Source organism: Tachypleus tridentatus, unplaced genomic scaffold, assembly GCF_004210375.1.
Source record: "Tachypleus tridentatus isolate NWPU-2018 unplaced genomic scaffold, ASM421037v1 Hic_cluster_2, whole genome shotgun sequence".
Taxonomy (NCBI): domain Eukaryota; kingdom Metazoa; phylum Arthropoda; class Merostomata; order Xiphosura; family Limulidae; genus Tachypleus; species Tachypleus tridentatus.
The window spans coordinates 21758249-21772701 of NW_027467782.1; the positions used below are offsets into that span (position 1 = coordinate 21758249).

The 14453-nt window shown below is 35.7% G+C and overlaps 1 protein-coding gene across 1 annotated transcript in view; it reads left to right on the forward strand.

Annotated features, from left to right (window-relative positions):
- Positions 1 to 14294, forward strand: part of LOC143242221 (TATA box-binding protein-associated factor RNA polymerase I subunit B-like) — a 44571-nt gene extending 30277 nt beyond the window's left edge. The window contains exons 7-8 of the mRNA XM_076485589.1: positions 8519 to 8619; positions 14167 to 14294. Coding sequence (XP_076341704.1) covers positions 8519 to 8619; positions 14167 to 14294 — 229 coding nt within the window. The remainder of the gene's footprint in view (positions 1 to 8518; positions 8620 to 14166) is intronic.
- Positions 14295 to 14453: the final 159 nt, after the last annotated feature.

Here is a 14453-nt window from a genome sequence, read left to right on the forward strand (position 1 = left end):
AATGATAGATTTTGTGATGGATAAGTGCATGGTGGGGTGGCACTGCAACTTAATACATCCTTATGGGTTGTACCCATCTGTTTCTTTGGGTCATACCATCACTCTTTGTTCTCTCTACCTGGCTTCTGAAGAGACCTATGATCAGTGACACCTTGATGTCCTCATTGAGCAGTTGTCATCTTCCTTTTTAATCTTGGGGGATTTAAATGGGCATACTCCCATTTAGGATGGTACTGATTTTAATTAGATTTGTTATTTCATAGAGCATATGCTCTCAGATCACATTCTCTCTCTAATACTGGTTTTATACCTAGTCAGTTTTTTACTGTTGTTGATCTTTTTATCTGCTCTCTTTCAATTTTCTCTCACTTTTCTTGGAGGGTTGACAGTAACCCTATTTTCCTATCATTTTGAGAGAGACTGGTCATCATTGATGTCACCTGATGTGCATGACTTGATGGAAGTTGGACCAGGCCAACTGGCCCTCTTTCACGGCTTTCTTGGAACTTGATCTTGCCATTGTCTGTAAGCCATTGATAGACAACTATGTTACAGCAATAACTGACTGTATTGTCCAGGCAACTGCTCAGTGTATTCCAAAAATCTTGGTACATTTTCAACAGTATCCTCTTCCAAGGTGGAATCCAAATGGGCCTAGGAGATTTAAAAGTGTGGGATATTTTTGTAGGTATCCCACACTTTTAAACCTCATTGCTTTTCAGTAGGCCTGTGCAAATGTTTGGCAGATCAGACATCAAAGCCAGTAGGAATCTTGGATTTAATACACATGTAACATATCTTCTACTAATAATTCCAAAATCATACGGAAAATATCCGAATGTCAGTGGGCAGTATACTTCTGGATTCTCTTTCGATCTTGCTCTCTGATGGCCATGAAGTTACTGATGCCCAGAGAAACACTGATACTCTCAGCAAATACTTTACTTGTGGATCTTGCACTTCTGCTTCATTCCCCACCTTTGTAGCCATCAAGACTTGAGCAGAACAATCACTTCTTTCCTTTTGGGCTTATCTCTATGAGTATAATCACCCCTTTACACTGGTGTAACTTAAGTTTGCTTTTCATTGGTCTGGCAGTACATCAGTCAGACCAGATTATATTCACAACAAAATGCTACACCATTTCTCTTGCTATTCTTTTGGTTGTTTTAACCAGATCTGGCAGGAGAATGTTTTTCTTGATGCTTTGGCACCATGCTATTGTTCTCCCTTTTTCTAAGCCTGGGAAGGATCTCAAGGTTCCTTCAAACTACTGTCCAATTGCTTTAACAAGCTGCCTCTGTAAGATCTTGAGAGGACGGTTAATGCCTCCTCTCACCCACCCAATGTGGGTGTACTATAGTGTACTATACTATAAATGTGTAATTTGCATTAAACACAACTGAAAGACTGAAGTCTTATTCTCTACACATTTCCTTTATTATTGTCTTAAGCCATGAGGTAATATTTCATACAAAATGTCTTAGTTTTACTAAACTTTGGTTTATTTGCTTTTATTCTGTTGTTGTTTTGAATTAAGCACAAAGCTACACAAATAGCTATCTGTACTCTGCCCACCACAGGTATTGAAACCCAGTTTTTAGCATTGGACGTCTGCAGACATACCTCTGAGCCACTGGGGACCTTTTATTCTGTATCAGTAGTAATGATATGGTAGAGAAGAAAACAGTGAAACCAATCTGGATTTGGGGGAAAAAAAAGTAAAATTTAATTATGTCTGCTATTACATGAGTTTCCTTACTTCTCTTACAAAAGTATTCATGCACAAAACATGATATAACAATACTTACATCACTAAAGAAATAAAAAATTAGCAGACAAATAAAAGAGTAGAAAATTGATTTACCAAAGCTGAATTTCTTTCTTTGTTAATATTGCACATATATTTTATTTAAAAAACAAGCTTGAATGTTGAAAGTAGTGACAACTGCAAATGATAGAAATAATAATATAATTTGATTACTTTAAGTCCTAGTTATTCCCTTCGGTGTAGATTCCTGTACATGGTGAGGGGACCTCCCAAGGAAGGTTCTGTTCTTTCTGGTTACCTCCTCTGGAATCTAAACATCCACCCATGTGTTTGCCGTGCGTGGCGACCTGTGAAGGGGAGGAAAGGATGCTGGTGGTGGAGGGTCAAACCCTAACACACCACTTTGGCATTGAATTCCTGTAGACGGGCAGCCCTTGGGTGTCCCCCTTGGGTCAATTGGCTAGTCCACTTGGGTTAGAGTCAACCAAGTACCAGTGCTGGAAGTTTTCAATGGGTGTTGTGGACATTGTGTCTGATGCTGGTGTTTAGGTATAGTGCTCACAAAACCCTGGAATTGCTGCAATGTCCTTGTATGACATTGTAGTGCGTCCCCTCGTAGGGCTCCATGGTGGGTGGGGTCAGTGGGTACTGAAATTTTCCTTTTTTCCTATGGATCCTCCTACGAAAAATATAAATAAAATAGTGAAAAAACAGTCAATAGGTAAACGACCATGTCTTGAAGACTCTGGACAGCAATCTTCAACATCTGTACCGCACATACCTCATTTTTTTTTAGTAAATTCTCTTTCAGAAAAACCTTTAGGGCAAATGTCCCCCCTTTTTTATTCAGAAGGGTCTTGCTGGCTCTCCAAAGTCAGTAAAGAAGCTTCGATCTGGTGACATATTGGTTGAAACATCCACATCCCAACACAGTGAACTCCTCTTGAATTTAAAGGCAGTTGGGGAAGTACCTATTGAGGTTACTCTTTATACTACCTTGAATTCATCACGAGGAGTTATTGTTGAGAGGATTTGAAGAACGTCCCCTAGTCGGAGATTCTTGCTGGTTTCTCCACTCAAGGAGTTTCTGCAATGAGGCGCATCTCCACTCGCAAAGATGGAGTTACACTGCTGACAAATATCCTCGTTTTGACATTTACATCACCACGTGCACCTGCCACAATCAAGGCAGGTTATTTAAATTGCAGGGTACAGCCGTACATTTCAAACTCTCTCTGATGTTTCCATTGTTAAAGTTTCAGCCACTCAAAGACATCATGTTGTGGTTCCCTGACATGTGCTTGTTGACATGATGCCTATAAGTGTGACATGGACCCACATTGTGTCAACTGCAATGGTTCTCACCCTTCCTACTTTCATTCTTGCCCAAAATGGTTGGAGAGAAAAAGAGGTGCAGCATTTGAAAACAACTCGTAACATTAATTATCCTGAGGCTCGGTAATTGCTGTTTGCCACTTCATCTTGGACATATGCTGCTAAACTTCATTCCACAACTACAGTGGGAGTGCAGACAGATCTCTGTGCCTCCAAGAGAATCGTTTTCAAAACAAATGAAAAGCCTTTTGATCTCCATGGTTAAAAAGTTGATGAATCAACTTCTACACCCATCTCTGTTCCTCCCATACATTCCAACAAACCCAAGATCCACATCCTTTGGTTTCAAATACAGGCATTTCTTCAGATACATCTTTTTCTCCCACCCCAAGATGCAAAACATTCATTCGTTTGCTTCCTCAGTCACTGGAATCCCCTTTCAACAGCAAAGACCTGCCCCATCGACCCAGGGCAGGATCCATGGAGGTCGATAGATCTCCTCCGAATAAGGACAGTAAGGAAAAAGACGACTTAAACAGAAGGATTCTCCAGCCACTTCACCTACTCGTCATTAGAAATGGCCACCTTGATACAATGGAACTGTCGATGTTTACGTTCTAATCTGGATGACATCAAAACACTGATTGCTTCCAACCATCCTGTATGTCTTTCCTTACAAGAAACATTTCTGAAACCTGCCGATACAGTCACCTTTCAGCAGTTTTCTCTGTACAGAAATGACAGGCTGAGTGATGGACAAGTACATGGAGGGATGGCACTGTTGGTTGATCAGCATGTGCCCACCCTGTCTTTGTCATTCATACCATCACTGTTTGTTCTCTCTACCTGTTCCCTGGAAAGACATATGATAAATCAGACCTTGATGCTCTCGTTGAACAGTTGCCTTCTCCCTCTTTAATCCTGGGAGACTTTAATGGACATCATCCCCTCTGGGGAAGTGCTGTTATTGATAGGAGGGGTCGCTCTGTATAGCGTATGCTCTGTGTTCATAGCCTTTCTCTTTTCAATACTGGTTCTTCCACTTATTTTCACACATCTAGTCAGTCCTTTACCACTATTGATCTCTCGGTTTGCTCCCCTTCATTATTCTCCCATTTTTCATGGAGGGTTGACAGTAATCCACTAGGCAGTGATCATTTTCCTATATAGTTTTAAGAGAGACTGGCCGTGGTCGATGCCACCCTACCCGCGTGCCCTGGTGGAAGCTGGATCAGGAAGACTGGTTCACTTTCACTGCTCTCGCAGAATTAGATTCTGCCATCATGAGTCAGCCATCAATAGACAACTGTGTGACAGCAGTAACTGACTGTATTATACAAGCAGCTGCTCAGTGTATTCCTAAAACCTCGACACATTTTCCACAATATCCTCTTCCATGGTGGAATCCTGCCTGCCACATGGCACGGAAGGCTCAAAAACGCGCCTGGGATACTTTCCGCAGATATCTCACACTTTCGAACCCCACCACTTTCCCACGGGCCTGTGCACATGCTAGGTGGGTAAGATGTCAAGGCCAGAAGGAATCTTGGATTAAGTTCACAACTAGCATATCTTCTACCACCAGTTTCAAGGTCATATGGGACAGGATTCGAAAGGTCAGTGGGCACTACAATTCTGTCCCCCTCTCAATCTTACTCTCTGATGGCCAAGAAGTAGCTGATGACCGGAGCATTGCCGATACTCTAGGTGAAAGATTTTGCCGGGTATTTAGCACTTCTGCTTGTTTCTCCACCTTCATGGCCATCAAGACTCAGGCAGAGTGTTCACCTCTTTCCTTCTGAATTGACTGTCTCTTTGACTATAATCTTCCCTTTACACTGGTGGAACTGAAAATGGCCCTTCATTGGTCTGGTAGTACATCTGTTGGACCTCATGATGTACACTATGACATGCTTCACTATCTCTCTCCTGCTTCTCTTGATATTCTTCTAATTGTTTTAGCCAGATCTGGCAGGAGAATGTTTTCCCTAATGCGTGGTTCCAAGGTATTATCTTACCTTTCTCTAAGCCTGGGAAAGATCCCAAGTTTCCTCAAAACTACCGTTCAGTTGCTTTGACGAGTTGTCTCTGTAAGACCTTAAAGAGGATGGTCAATGCTCATCTTGTTTGGTTCCTAGAATCAAACAACCTCCTGTTACCCACCCAGTGTGGGTTCCGAGGACAGCACTCCACCACAGACCATCTAATTCGACTAGAAACATCAATCAGAGAAGCCTTTTTCAAATCACAACACCTTGTGTTAATATTCTTTGACATTGAGAAGGCTTATGACACAACATGGATGTATGGCATTTTGCGAGAACTCAATATATATGAGTTATATAGCCATTTACCTGTGTTTATTAAAAACTTTTTATTGGAGAGGAGATTCCAACTTCATATAAGTTCGACACCAATTCTTTTCTACAGGAACTTGGGGTCCCTCAGGGCTGTGTTTTGAGTGTCACACTTTTCAGTATAAAGATAAATGCCATCACTGAACAACTCCCTCTCATTGTTGCAAACGGGCTCTATGTCGACGACTTTCACATCTCATGTCAGTTGTCGAACATGAGATATATTGAGCGGCAACTACAAACTGCCCTCAATTGTGTACTGAAGTGGGATACGGCGAACGGCTTTAATTTATCTCTCTCTAAAACCGTTTGCATGCACATTTGCCGCCAACGGGGTATTCACCCTGATCCTGAACTCCGTATTGGTGAAGTTTTGCTGCCAATGGTCCCTGAGACCAAGTTCTTGGGGCTTATCTTTGGCCATAAGCTGACCTTTACCACACTTAAAGCAGCTACGGGTCAAATGCACAAGAGCACTGAACATCCTCTTTGTCCTCTCTACCACCAGTTGGGGAGCAGATCAATGTTCTATGTTAAAGATATATCATGCTCTTATTTGATCGAAACTTGACTATGGATCAATGGTCTATGGCTCTGCCAGACCTTCGGCCTTAAAGATGCTGGACCTCATTCATCATCAAGGACTTCAACTCTGCACTGGGGCTTTTTGCACCTCCCCAGTTTAAAGCTTATAGGTAGAATCTCATGTACCTTCTCTGCACCTTCCCCGTTTGCAACTGTCTTTACTATATTCTTCGAAATTTCGTTCCTTACCAAAGCACCCACCTGGGGATGTGTTTTCCTTCCTCAGTGGGCCATACTTTTTCAGAACAGATGATCTGCCATTGCTTTTTTTGGCCTTCGCATCCAGGCGCAATTGGATGAATTGGGTTTGTCCTTGGATAACATTTAAGAATCCACTGGTCAGCCCATCCCACCATGGCTTATTACCATTCCCAAATATGACCTTTCTTTAAGTCATCTGAGAAAGGCAGATACTCCCGATTGGAAGTTCCATCTTTTATTTACTGAACATCTTTTGAACAATATTTCCATTCGAATTTATACAGATGGTTCCAAAACAGGTAATTCTGTGTGCTCTGCCATGGTTTGTTGCAGTTCAGCGGTTGCACGCAGAATCCTCTCTACGGCTTCTGTGTTCACTGCTGAACTGTATGCCATATCTCTTTCCATGAATCATACTGAAACTAAGCAGTACTCCAACTGCACTATTTATACTGACTTGCTTAGTTTTCTACTGGCCCTGGAATCACTTCACGTTGGCTCACACCATGTTCTCACTGATATTCAAAATTGACTGGCCCATTTCTCATTAACATCTACATCTATCCGGTTTTTCTGGATACCATGCCACGTTGGTATTCACGGGAATGAGCTTGCAGACACAGCAGCTAAATCTGTCTGCTCTGGCACTATCACCACTGTACCTATTCCGTACATGGACTATGGTCCTGTATTCAAGGCTCAGCTCTGTGCCAGTTGGCAGTCCACTTGGAGTGAGTAATGCGACAACAAGCTTTTCCAAATAATACCCTATATTGGGCTTTGGCCGTCTAGCTTTCGTAAAGTTCGGAAGGAGGAAGTTGTTCTAACTGGACTACACATTGGTCACAGTTTTTTAACTCGTTGTTTTCTTTTATCTGGAGCTGTTGCACCAGTGTGTAGTTTGTGTAACACTCAAATCACTGTAAGCCACATTTTACTTTCTTTTCATTGTTACGACTCTCAACGACGGCACTATTTTAAACATGTTCTGTCCCAAGGTTTGTTCGTAACATTGGACAGTATTATTGGTAACTGTGACACTGTCCACCTTGATAAAGTTTTTAGTTTTTCACTGGCCATTAATCTTTTTAATCTCATTTAAGTGTTTGATATTTATTCATTACACCTTTTTAATTGTGGTTCCCCTTTAAGAATCTCACTAGTTCAATTTGAAATTGGAAAATGGCCGTAACATTAAATAACTCGACACCAGGACTGGAAAGGCCAACTTAGGGTGACTAACGCTACTGTTTGAACTATCCATTTGAACTACCTGTTAGTCGTCCTGGCGAGTTGTTATTACACTTTTGCTGCATGTCTTTTAACACTTTTATTACTTTACATTTTGGTACTGGCCATAATGACACACAACCCAGAACCAGGACTGGAAAGACCAACTTCAGGTGACTGACAGTGGTTCTTGTACTTACCTGTTAGTCTTCCTGGCAGGTTATGATCATTACCATTATGCTTCAGAAAGTCCTTTAGAGCTTTGTAGACTGGATGTCAACATTGGTTTTATGCCCTTTTAAGTTTTTAATTGCTGTTTTGTTTTTACCTTCATTTTCTTTTATGAATTTTACTACATTTACTTTACTTTGACCTTTTTACAGGAGATTTGGCTAATTATTATTATGATTTTGCTACATGTCTTTTAAAACTTTTATTACTTTAACTTTTGTTAATGGCTGTTTTGACACATAACCCAGAACCAGGACTGGAAAAGCCAATTTCAGGTGACTGACGGTGGTTTTTGTACTTACTTGTTAGTCCTCCTGGCGGGTTATGATCATTACTACTATGCTAGAGAAAGCCCTTTACCACTTCTCTTACTCTACTTTCTCTCTTAACATTGTAGACTAGGTGTCAACATTGGTTTCATACTTTTTCTGTTTTACAATGCTGTTTTGTTTTACCTTCATTTCCTTTGATGTATTTTACTACGTTTAATTTATTTTTACCTTTTTACCTGACGTTTGGCACAGATTGCCTAGCTGCTTTGTGCCATAAAACACTAAATCAACTAACCAACTACTAGTTATTAATAAACTATGTACTTTCTGTCATGACTTACATTTTGTACATATTCCTCCTCTTTCCTCCCCCCTCCCCAGTAAAATTGTCTGTGGGCTTTATGGGCCATCAAATCTGAAACCTGAAATGAATGCTGAAACAATAGTTTAAAAACATCATAAATGTTTGATTTCTTTGTTGATAATAAAACACCAAAGTATGAGATGTTCTTTCAATATTGTACATCTTTCTTTAGGAACACTGAAAAGATTATAGATATTGATGAATTCTTTGCCTTTTATCATTGCGTATCATCAAAGTGGTTTACTCCTGAACCTGCTACCAAGAAAACTTCAGGTTGGTGAACTTTCAGCATTCATTTAATTTGTAACTGCTATAATTATTTCAAATTTAATAAATTTAAAGCCACTGCTTTGAATCAGGAAAATCTACCACTGTGTATGAAAGTCTGATTCTTTTAAAGTTATTTGTTGTATTATGTTTTAATGTGCTCATAATTTCATTATAAAATTATAATAAAAGCTGTTTATTTGTAAATTGATCAGCTGTGTACAATATATGTGGAGGACTTAAAGATGTAAAAATTACAAGAACTTACAATTTTAGAAAACAACATATAGTTGGCTCTACTGAACATCATTAGTGTAGGTGTATGTAATTTGTTTTGTTTTTATATTTTGGGAACATTAGTGCATATTTTTCATATCTTTAGAATATAGGTACATGTTTGTCTGTTTTTATAAGTCTTGGGAATGTTTGCTGCTTCTTTCATATCTTTGGTATGTAGATGCATGCTTATTTTTAAATCTTTCAGGCAGCAAACTAGCAGTGTATGTAAAATATAAATTTGTATATTAAATATGGAGATATCATTGAATGTAAAAAAAAATTTGATTCTAAACTTGCCTCAAAGAAACAGCCATGCATATATGTATGTTAAGAAACCTGTAACATTTTCTTCATTTGTTGAAAAAGCTATACTCTGTAGAAAAAGCCAGTATTATTACTTTACCATTATCAGACAGTCACCTGCAGACCTACTTTTACTCCATTAACCTGTGTCATAAGGTAAACTTATGGACATATGAGCTCATTCTTCAACTACAACACTAAAGACTTTGTCTGAACCATCTTCTTCAAGATGACTATTATATTAGTTTCTAACTTAGGATATATCATTGATGACAAGAAGAATAGTTTAACATAGCCTTTAAAGGCTAATGTTAATGTCTCTTTGTAGGTTATTACATAGTTGTTCTGTTTATATGTAAAAATACTTATTGCACCAAAAGAACATGCTCTTATGGTATTTTCTAAGCTATTATCATTATTATATATCACTATGTTCTGAATATTATAAATTGTTAGTATTTTTACTTTGCTCACCATTTAATATACAGACAATTTATTCACAAGAGTTTTCAGCCCTCTTACATTTATTGAACTAGGATATTTCCTGACTAGTTTTCAACTCTCTTACATTTATTTTAGCAGGACGTTTCCTGACATGTTAACTACAGATTGTCTTTTATTCGTATTGATATTATACTATAGGGTTGAAAATTGACACAGCTGAAAGTCTTTCTTAATTATTTTCTTCAATGCATTTATGAGAGAAAGTTGTTTTATTTTGCTTTGTTTTATGCTACACCTATATATGGTGAGTTATTGTTTTTCATTTTAGTATGTTCACTAATAATACATAAATAATTCTACATTCAGGTTGTTTTCCAGATTTCAGTGTCGGATTGTCACCTCTGGGCTATTGCATGTGTATCTTCAACTCGCTTATCTTGATAACTTACCAACCCTTTCACTACTGGCAGGTCAAAGTGTGCATATCATGACTTTTTAAAGTTACATTCAAAATTTAATTTAACTTCATTATTATACTATACAAATAAACTTGGCATCAAAAAGTAGTTAATAAATGACATTTTAATGTTATATTAATTTTAAAGTCCTTAATTTTGTAAGGAGATGCTAAAAAAATCTCCATCTCCTTTAGTATATGAATTGTTATATTTGTTCTATTGATCTTCCATCTTCTCTAATTTATTTACCAACCCTCCAAAAAGTACAGAATTTAATGTAAATTACTCATTATAAAATAGTTTTTGCTCAGACAAAGTATAGTTTTTATAGCCTTCAGTCTTTTTTACAATACCATAAACTTGAAATTAACACCTACTTCCCATATCCTCAAACCACAAATTTTCAGTAGTTCTTTCTGACATTTAATACTATATATTTATAACCAGTAGAAAGCCAAGGTTTAAATCTGCCAAATGGCATAATAAGCTACATTGTTTTCTGTACATGTAATTGTATATTTTGCTGCCAGTTCAAACTGTATTTCAATAGGAAATGCATCAATGACATAGATAAAATTTTTAATGCAAAGCTATAAAGTTACAAAAATTAATTATAATTATAGGAAATTTTCTGCTTTTATATGTAATTTTCTGTGCTTTAAGATAGAGTTTTAATTAAATAAAAAATTATTAATTGTAGTAATAACTTTAGTATAAAAGAGAGTTAAGTTTCATTGACAGTCAATATGAAAAAAATGACCCAGGTAAGTGCTGTATTTCTTATTTTTTGTGTGTATACATTTTTCTTACCATAAAAGTAACTACTAGTATAAAATTTATAAATGCATTTGGTTAGATTAGGTAAGATAAAGAAAAGTAATAAATTTTTATTAAGTACATCTGCAAGCAGCTCTCACTTTACATAATTCAATAGGGTAGCATGAGCTACACATTTGCTGAGTGACTTACAACTTGTGTGGTGGGTTACACAAAGTTTTTGCTGCTTGAACACTGTTGGGTGTTCCTTATGTATTTTTGGCTGCTTATCACAAAAATCACATCCAAATTTGCTCATCACGTACCATTTTATCGAAATCAGGACATTGCTACAATGGAAAAACAATATCAGAGCAACTGGAATCTGTCAATGCTTGCTGACTACTGTTGAATGCTGCAACGTGATGCACCTGACATTGAATACAAATGAAAATCAGGAGCAAAACACTTTTAATTATGTTGAACTTAACAGTATATTAGAAACATAAATGCAATTAAATATGTTATTGCCTGTATACAGTTAACTGTCTATTTCTCAGTGTTCCTACATGATGAAGTAAAACCAAAACTATATTTGTGCATACCTGCCAGGTACCTGCCATAATCAGTAAAAACTTTTCAAAAAAATTGTTGTGCAGTGTAGTTAGTTACACGTGGTTCAATGGGCAGTAAAGAATAAATACCAATATGATATCTTGCCTCCAATCAAATAATGATAATAATTTTCTATGATTTGTACTGCCCTCTGTATGCACAATTTTACTCATCATTAGCCTTGAGGTTTCCACCTAAAATTGTGTGTTTACATGCAAATGAGCATGTAAAACCCTCAACTATATTCTTTAGCACAATCATCACCTTTTAGATATGGCACCTATGTATAATGACGTGTATTTTTATGCTTGTGATCTTTTTAGAAAAGGAGTTTATCAGCAGAAGTATCTGCAAGAATAGTGTTTCACAAGTGTCGGTAACTTCTACTTTGTAATTTGTGAAACACCACAACTTTCTTTATGTTTGTCCACCAGCTATATTGACCCTTTCTTGCCGAGTCACAGGTCAAAGGTTATCATCATGTGTGTTGATTTGCATTCAAAATTTTATTTGACTATCATTTTATGAAGTTATGTCAATAAGTTTGGAATCAAATTGTAGATTATGATTCAAGCATTAATATTGTATATAATTTTAATTTAAGTATGTATTAAAAGAACACATCCAAATATAGATTTTAGTGAATGACGTGGTATGTTGAATGCAGCACTGGGTAAAATTAGATGTTTGTGATGTCAAAGTGACTAAGTCTATAGTTTTGTACAAATTAGGAACTCAAATTACTAATATCATTAAGCGTGAATATAAAATAATAACTTTTTATTTTGCTGAGATATGGTTTACGTACTGAATCAAGCAGTGGCCCCATTCACCTCTTTATATTTTTAGAAATGGTTTCTTATATGCACTTATTTCAATATATAACATGTGAATGACCAGTCAACAGCTTATAATGTCCCCAGAGTGGTTTTCACAACCATTTTAATTTGTGAAAAGGCTACCATGTTCTTTCAATCCAAGATTTAAATGAGGTAGGTTGTGATTTCAGTCTGTTCAAAGTTTCATATTTTTTAATATCTTAATACATTTTAGTTACTAAGCTTAATAATTTAGAGTGGAATTCTGAGGTATCAGTATAGTTATTTATTATTTTTTTGGTTATTTAACTATATATAAAACCTAAAAAAATGTTTGCTTGATAAACATGAAAAATTTAAGTTGAAGCAACCTATGTCCAGCAGCAATAGAGTTCAAAAGTTGTAACTTTTTATTTGAATGAAAATAAGTTTCATAACTTATTTCTAAATGGTAATAATCTATATACGTATATAATGTATAATAATTGAAACATGACTGAATATTACAAAATACTAGTCCACTAAACACAGCCAAGACATGGAAGACTAATGGTCAGTTTTATACAGTTTGATACAGTAACTTGAGTGCACGTGCATCATATTAATGCAATGTTATATTAGCTAGGCACGACTGGAAGGTTAATATACTAAAGAATAATAAATATATAACATTATGAAACTTGGATTATTTATACTAAATATTTGTACTTTTATGTTATAAGAAGAAAAAGTGCAATCTATATTTATTTCCTTTTTTATAATGGCTACAAGATTGGTCAGTTGACAGACTCACAAGGCTGTGGTATAGAAAGTAATATAAAATATAAAGTATTATTGATAACAAACATTTGAAATGTATTTAGGAGGTTTTAGAGATTACACAAATAATATTTGAGATTTTAGACAAAAAGAGTTTTTTTTGTTTTGTTTTTTTAATCATAACTTGAAATTCCTTTACACTTGGAATAGTAACAAAACAGAATTGCTATTTTCACAAAAATCTTTAGGAAAATATTTCATTAAAATTTCTTTTGTGTACAAAAAAATTTTAATCTTTACTAAAAGTCTACCAAATTTTATGAAGGTATGCATGATTTTACTAGTTATTTTTTCCTACTTACCCTTGTTTCATGTGATACCCATATTGTCTTGATTCTACCTCAACTTGTTTGTTGTGATTTCTTAACTAGGTTTCTCAAGTATTTTTTACAAGTAGTAGTACAAAATAAGTTTAAAAATACAGTTAGTAACTCTATATATTTCAACACAAAAGAAGCAAGTTATAACTATTAAATGCCATTGAATATACTTGTACTTGTGTCATTTTGCTGCAGAGTGCTGTGTGTAAAGTGCAGTATAAAAATAAACATTATGGTACTTGTATATACTTTGCTATACATCACAAAAATTAAAAGGTGAAAGTACAGGAATGATGGTAATTTTAATTTGTTTTTTTTTTTAAAGTACTTAAAAGCTAGAGAAACAGAACAGTATACTGATGGACTTATCAATTATAATTTAAAGTGGTGTATAATTATAAAATAATATTAACATTTAAAAGTATAAAGCATCTTCTTCACTTTTAAAAAATAAATATGTTAATTTCAATGAATATTTGAGCTCATACAGGTACTTTTTCCTGGTTAATTTTTGTCTTTTAAGATTGTTGTATTTTAATTATAAATCATTGTAAATAGCATAAATTCTGTGTTAATAAAGGTGATGATAAAATTTATAAAGAATAGTATGCAAGATTTTGTTTATATTGAAAACTTGGTTAATCTTACATTATAAATTATTTTAGTGGTATTGTGTTTACTTCTATACACATTTCAACGTAATCTTTTAAGTACATACTTTATACTGTGAAGTGCTTTCAGGTCATTGCCATTCAAAGAAATACCATCTAGCACTACAAGATACTTTTGTTGCACTAAACAAGAAGACAATGACTCCAACCAGCACTGATTGTACGAACACTGAACAAAAGCAACTTTCATGCTGGTGATTCAGTCAATTTCTCAGAATTCCTTTCTTCACTACAGTTTTTTGTAATGCAAAGAAAGAAAAACTGAAGAAAATTCTAGTGCTGTTTTTAAAATCAGGATCTTCCAACAAATGACAAAAAAAGGTTTTATTTGAAGAAATTATTACATTCTTTTTTTAT